This window comes from Carcharhinus amblyrhynchos, unplaced genomic scaffold (genome assembly GCF_965287045.1).
Source record: "Carcharhinus amblyrhynchos unplaced genomic scaffold, sCarAmb.v2.hapA scaffold_949, whole genome shotgun sequence".
In the NCBI taxonomy this organism is placed as follows: Eukaryota; Metazoa; Chordata; class Chondrichthyes; order Carcharhiniformes; family Carcharhinidae; genus Carcharhinus; species Carcharhinus amblyrhynchos.
Genome location: NW_027650689.1, coordinates 40,681 through 47,500, shown reverse-complemented (window position 1 = coordinate 47,500; position 6,820 = coordinate 40,681). Strand labels below are relative to the sequence as shown.

At 49.7% G+C, this 6,820-nt stretch overlaps 1 protein-coding gene across 1 annotated transcript in view; it reads left to right on the top strand.

Moving 5' to 3' along the window:
• LOC145340347 (apoptosis-associated speck-like protein containing a CARD) overlaps nucleotides 1-6,525 on the top strand; it is a gene marked incomplete at its 5' end in the record, with an annotated part of 7,118 nt that extends 593 nt beyond the window's left edge. The window contains one exon of the mRNA XM_080184804.1: nucleotides 6,254-6,525. Within this exon, the coding sequence (XP_080040930.1) occupies nucleotides 6,254-6,510 (257 nt within the window). The remainder of the gene's footprint in view (nucleotides 1-6,253) is intronic.
• Between the last annotated feature and the right edge of the window lie 295 nt (nucleotides 6,526-6,820).

The following is a 6,820-nucleotide window of genomic DNA, read 5'->3' as shown; positions in this document are numbered from 1 at the left end:
CCCTAACCTACACATCTTTGGACACTAAGGGACAATTTAGCGTGGCCAATCCCCCCTAACCTACACATCTTTGGACACTAAGGGACAATTTAGCACGGCCAATCCACCCTAACCTACACATCTTTGGACACTAAGGGACAATTTGGCATGGCCAATCCACCCTAACCTACACATCTTTGGGACACTAAGGGACAATTTAGCACGGCCAATCCACCCTAACCTACACATCTTTGGACACTAAGGGACAATTTAGCACGGCCAATCCACCCTAACCTACACATCTTTGGACACTAAGGGACAATTTAGCACGGCCAATCCACCCTAACCTACACATCTTTGGACACTAAGGGACAATTTAGCACGGCCAATCCACCCTAACCTACACATCTTTGGGACACTAAGGGACAATTTAGCACGGCCAATCCACCCTAACCTACACATCTTTGGACACTAAAGGACAATTTAGCATTGCCAATCCCCCCTAACCGACCCTTAGAGGATGAGAAAGGGGACCAAGTGGTAGGGGATGGGGATATGGCTAAGGTCTTGAATAACTTTTTTGTTTCTGTCTTCACGGAGGAGGACTTGAATAATTTGCCGGGTGTTAGCGATGGAAAGGTGGTAGGAATGGAGGGTCTTAATGACATTACTGTTACTAGAGAGGTGGTGCTCGACAGACTGGAGGGGCTGATTGTGGACAAGTTGCCAGGACCGGATGGAATGCATCCAAGGGTTCTGAAAGAAATGGCGGAGGTGATAGTGGATGCCTTGGTGGTTATTTTCCAGACGTCGCTGGATTCCGGGGAAGTGCCGGAAGATTGGAAAACGGCTAATGTTACGCCGTTGTTTAAGAAGGGTGGCAGGCAAAAGGCAGGGAATTATAGGCCGGTTAGTTTAACGTCTGTTGTAGGTAAAATGTTAGAATCCGTCATCAAGGGGGAAATAGCGAGGCATCTTGAGGGGAATTGCTTGATAGAGCAGACGCAGCACGGTTTCGTTAAGGGGAAGTCGTGTCTGACGAATTTATTGGAGTTCTATGAGGATGTGTCTAGGGCGGTGGATAGAGGAGAGCCGGTGGATGTGGTCTTTCTGGATTTTCAGAAGGCGTTTGACAAGGTACCTCACAAGAGGTTATTACAGAAGATAAGGGGGCATGGAGTTGGGGGTAGGGTGTTAGCGTGGATAGAGGATTGGCTGTCAAATAGGAGGCAGAGAGTGGGGGTCAATGGGTGCTATTCGGATTGGCGGATGGTGACTAGTGGGGTGCCCCAGGGGTCGGTGCTGGGGCGTCAGCTATTTACCATTTATATAGATGATCTGGAGGAGGGAACCGAGTGTAGGGTGTCGAAATTTGCTGATGACATCAAGATTGGGGGAACGGCAAATTGTGCGGAGGGTGTGGAGAGTCTGCAGAAGGATCTAGATAGGCTGGGCAAATGGGCCAGGAACTGGCAAATGGAATTTAATGTTGGCAAGTGTGAGGTGGTCCACTTTGGTAGGAAGAATGGTAGGAAGGACTATTACTTACGGGGCGAAAAACTGCAGCAGTCGATGGTGCAGAGGGACCTCGGGGTCCTTGTGCATGAGTCGCAAAAACCCAGCCTGCAGGTGCAGCAGGTGGTCAGGAAGGCGAATGGGATGCTGGCCTTCATAGCGAGGGGGATTGAATATAAAAGTAGGGAGGTCTTGCTGCAGCTGTATAGGGCATTGGTGAGGCCGCAGCTGGAGTACTGTGTGCAGTTTTGGTCGCCGCACTTACACAAGGATATTTTGGCCTTGGAGGGAGTGCAGAGGAGGTTTACTAGGCTGATACCAGAGTTGAGGGGGTTGAGCTATGAGGAGAGGCTGAATAAACTAGGCTTGTACTCGTTAGAGTTTAGAAGAATGAGGGGAGATCTCATTGAGACGTATAAGATGATGAATGGGATGGATAGGATAGAGGTGGAGAGACTCTTCCCGCTCAGAAAGGACAGTAGGACTAGGGGGCACAGCCTCAAGATAAAGGGGGGGGCGGTTTAGAACGGAGTTGAGGAGGAACTTCTTCACTCAAAGGGTGGTGAATCTCTGGAATTCTCTGCCCGTTGAAGTGGTGGAGGCTGCCTCGCTAAATATTTTTAAGACGCGGGTTGATGGGTTTTTGATAAGAGAGGGGATTAAGGATTATGGGGAGAGGGCGGGAATGTGGAACTGAGCCACGACAGATCAGCCATGATCTTATTGAATGGCGGGGCAGGCTCGAAGGGCTAGATGGCCTACTCCTGCTCCTATTTCTTATGTTCTTAGGTTATCTTTGGACACTAAGGGACAATTTAGCACGGCCAATCCACCCTAACCTACACATCTTTGGACACTAAGGGACAATTTAGCACGGCCAATCCACCCTAACCTACACATCTTTGGACACTAAGGGGCAATTTAGCACGACCAATCCACCCTAACCTACACATCTTTGGACACTAAGGGACAATTTAGCACGGCCAATCCACCCTAACCTACACATCTTTGGACACTAAGGGACAACTTAGCACGGCCAATCCACCCTAACCTACACATCTTTGGACACTAAGGGACAATTTAGCACGGCCAATCCACCCTAACCTACACATCTTTGGACACTAAGGGACAATTTAGCATGGCCAATTCCCCTGTGTGTGAGAGAGAGTGTGTGAGAGAAAGTGTGAGAGAGTGTGTGAGAGAGTGTGTGTGAGAGGGAGAGTGTGTGAGAGAGAGAGAGTGTGTGTGAGAGAGTGTGTGAGAGAGAGAGTGTGGGAGAGGGAGAGTGTGTGAGAGAGAGAGAGTGTGTGAGAGAGAGTGTGTGAGAGAGAGAGTGTGGGAGAGGGAGAGTGTGTGAGAGAGAGAGAGTGTGTGAGAGAGAGTGTGAGAGAGAGAGAGTGTGTGTGAGAGAGAGAGTGTGTGAGAGAGAGACAGTGTGTGAAAGTGTGAGAGAGTGTGTGTGAGAGTGAGAGAGTGTGTGTGAGAGAGAGAGTGTGAGAGAGAGAGTGTGTGTGTGAGAGAGTGTGTGAGAGAGTGTGTGTGAGAGAGAGAGAGTGTGAGAGAGTGTGTGAGAGAGTGTGTGTGAGAGAGAGAGTCTGAGAGAGTGTGTGTGTGAGAGAGAGTGTGTGAGAGAGTGTGTGTGAGAGAGTGTGTGTGTGTGAGAGAATGAGAGTGTGAGAGAGGGATAGTGTGTGAGAGAGAGAGTGTGTGAGAGAGAGAGAGTGTGAGAGAGAGAGTGAGACAGTGTGTGTGAGAGATAGAGAGTGTGTGAGAGTATGTGTGAGAGAGAGAGAGTGTGAGAGAGGGATAGTGTGTGAGAGAGAGAGTGTGTGAGAGAGAGAGAGTGTGTGAGAGAGAGTGAGACAGTGTGTGTGAGAGATAGAGAGTGTGTGAGAGAGAGAGAGTGTGAGAGAGAGTGTGTGAGAGAGAGAGTGTGTGAGAGAGAGTGTGTGAGAGAGAGAGAGAGTGTGAGAGAGAGTGTGTGAGAGAGTGTGTGAGAGAGAGAGAGTGTGAGAGAGAGTGTGTGAGAGAGACAGTGTGTGAGAGAGAGAGTGTGTGAGAGAGAGTGTGTGAGAGAGAGAGTGTGAGAGAGTGTGTGTGAGAGAGAGAGTGTGTGAGAGAGAGTGTGTGAGAGAGAGAGTGTGTGAGAGAGAGAGAGTGTGAGAGAGAGAGAGTGTGTGAGAGAGAGTGTGTGTGAGAGAGAGAGAGTGAGACAGAGGGGAGGGTGTGTATTTTTTATGATCTTATATTAGTCAGGACTTTAGTCAAATTGAGTTGGAAAGAGATTTGGACAAAGTCCCCATTGTCTGAACACAAAAACCTCACCCACTACAAGGTCATAGACAGGAAGAGGCCACTCAGCCCCTCTCTCTCTCTCCAGCCTGTTACACAGGAACAGGGGAGGCCATTCTGTCCTTCTTGAGATGGGCTAGTGGTGTGAGTGTCCAGTCTGTGGACGGTCCAGGGGGGAACTGAACTCCACTCTGGCCTTTCCCTGTGCCGGAGAGTTTCCCAGGAATGCTGACGTTCTCCTGTTTTTTCCCCCACAGGCCCCCAGGCCGCATTTCCAGCACCAGTTGGCGCAGCGGGTGAGTATCGACGGGCACAGACAGCACCATAGCTGAGAGGGTGATTGTAACGGGGCCCAGGGAGGTGAGGGGAGATTCTGAGGGGACCCCAAACCAGACTCCGGCTGGTTACAACAGCACACGTCCAACTTCACACAAATATACACCCATCATTGCGCAATTTAGCATGGCCAATCCACCCTAACCTACACATCTTTGGACACTAAGGGGCAATTTAGCACGGCCAATCCACCCTAACCTACACATCTTTGGACACTAAAAGACAATTTAGCACGGCCAATCCACCCTAACCTACACATCTTTGGACACTAAGGGACAATTTATCACGGCCAATCCACCCTAACCTACACATCTTTGGGACACTAAGGGACAATTTAGCACGGCCAATCCACCCTAACCTACACATCTTTGGGACACTAAGGGACAATTTAGCACGGCCAATCCACCCTAACCTACACATCTTTGGACACTAAGGGACAATTTAGCACGGCCAATCCACCCTAACCTACACATCTTTGGGACACTAAGGGACAATTTAGCACGGCCAATCCACCCTAACCTACACATCTTTGGACACTAAGGGACAATTTAGCACGGCCAATCCACCCTAACCTACACATCTTTGGACACTAAGGGACAATTTAGCACGGCCAATCCACCCTAACCTACACATCTTTGGACACTAAGGGACAATTTAGCACGGCCAATCCACCCTAACCTACACATCTTTGGACACTAAGGGACAATTTAGCACGGCCAATCCACCCTAACCTACACATCTTTGGACACTAAGGGACAATTTAGCATGGCCAATCCACCCTAACCTACACATCTTTGGACACTAAGGGACAATTTAGCATGGCCAATCCACCCTAACCTACACATCTTTGGACACTAAGGGACAATTTAGCATGGCCAATCCACCCTAACCTACACATCTTTGTACGCTAAGGGACAATTTAGCACGGCCAATCCACCCTAACCTACACATCTTTGGACACTAAGAGACAATTTAGCACGGCCAATCCATCCTAACCTACACATCTTTGGACACTAAGGGACAATTTAGCACGGCCAATCCACCCTAACCTACACATCTTTGGGACACTAATGGACAATTTAGCACGGCCAATCCACCCTAACCTACACATCTTTGGGACACTAAGGGACAATTTAGCACGGCCAATCCACCCTAACCTACACATCTTTGGTACACTAAGGGACAATTTAGCATGGCCAATCTCCCCTAACCTACACATCTTTGGGACACTAAGGGACAATTTAGCACGGCCAATCCACCCTAACCTACACATCTTTGGTACACTAAGGGACAATTTAGCATGGCCAATCTCCCCTAACCTACACATCTTTGGGACACTAAGGGACAATTTAGCACGGCCAATCCACCCTAACCTACACATCTTTGGACACTAAGAGACAATTTAGCACGGCCAATCCATCCTAACCTACACATCTTTGGACACTAAGGGACAATTTAGCACGGCCAATCCACCCTAACCTACACATCTTTGGGACACTAATGGACAATTTAGCACGGCCAATCCACCCTAACCTACACATCTTTGTATGCTAAGGGACAATTTAGCACGGCCAATCTCCCCTAACCTACACATCTTTGGGACACTAAGGGACAATTTAGCACGGCCAATCCACCCTAACCTACACATCTTTGGTACACTAAGGGACAATTTAGCATGGCCAATCTCCCCTAACCTACACATCTTTGGGACACTAAGGGACAATTTAGCACGGCCAATCCACCCTAACCTACACATCTTTGGGACACTAAGGGACAATTTAGCACGGCCAATCCACCCTAACCTACACATCTTTGGACACTAAGGGACAATTTCACACGGCCAATCCACCCTAACCTACACATCTTTGGACACTAAGGGACAATTTAGCACGGCCAATCCACCCTAACCTACACATCTTTGGACACTAAGGGACAATTTAGCACGGCCAATCCACCCTAACCTACACATCTTTGGACACTAAGGGACAATTTAGCATGGCCAATCTCCCCTAACCTACACATCTTTGGGACACTAAGGGACAGTTTAGTGGGGAGAAGGGTTTGCGATCGGGATGTGTGTTGTTGGAGGTTTGTTGACCAGGGGTTTCCCCCACTCTCTCTGTCTCCCCAGGGCAGCACCCGGTGGATAAACACTTCACCCGTATCATCCAGGGTTTTAACTCGGTCGACGCCATCCTGGACACCCTGATGGGCTGCGGCGTGATCACGAGCGAACATTACGACAAAGTGCGATCCCAGACGACCAAGCAGGAGAAGATGCGCGAGCTGCTCACCATCATCCGGGGACGGGGACCCAGTGCCAAGGCCGCCCTCTGGAACGCCATGACTGAGGCGGACCCCTTCTTCGTGCAGAGCTTGGGGAACTAGCGAGGACCCTCCCGGGGGGGGGGGGGGGGCACCCCCCCCCCTGCCCCCACTGCCAACCCACAGTGTCCAAAGAACCTCACCGCAAACGTGTCCTGCGAGGTGCCAATTTTATCGCCATCCCGCAGCGGTATCTGGATGTTCGAAAAGAGAAATTTTAATAAAGCAAATTTTTACCCAGGCGACTATCACATTTATTGCAGAGTTGAATGGCTGTGCTGTTGGGGGGGGTGTTTTGGAAAGGACAGTGTATCTAACGCACTGTGATACCCGGTCCCAGAGTGGGGGAAAGGACAGTGTATCTAACGCACTG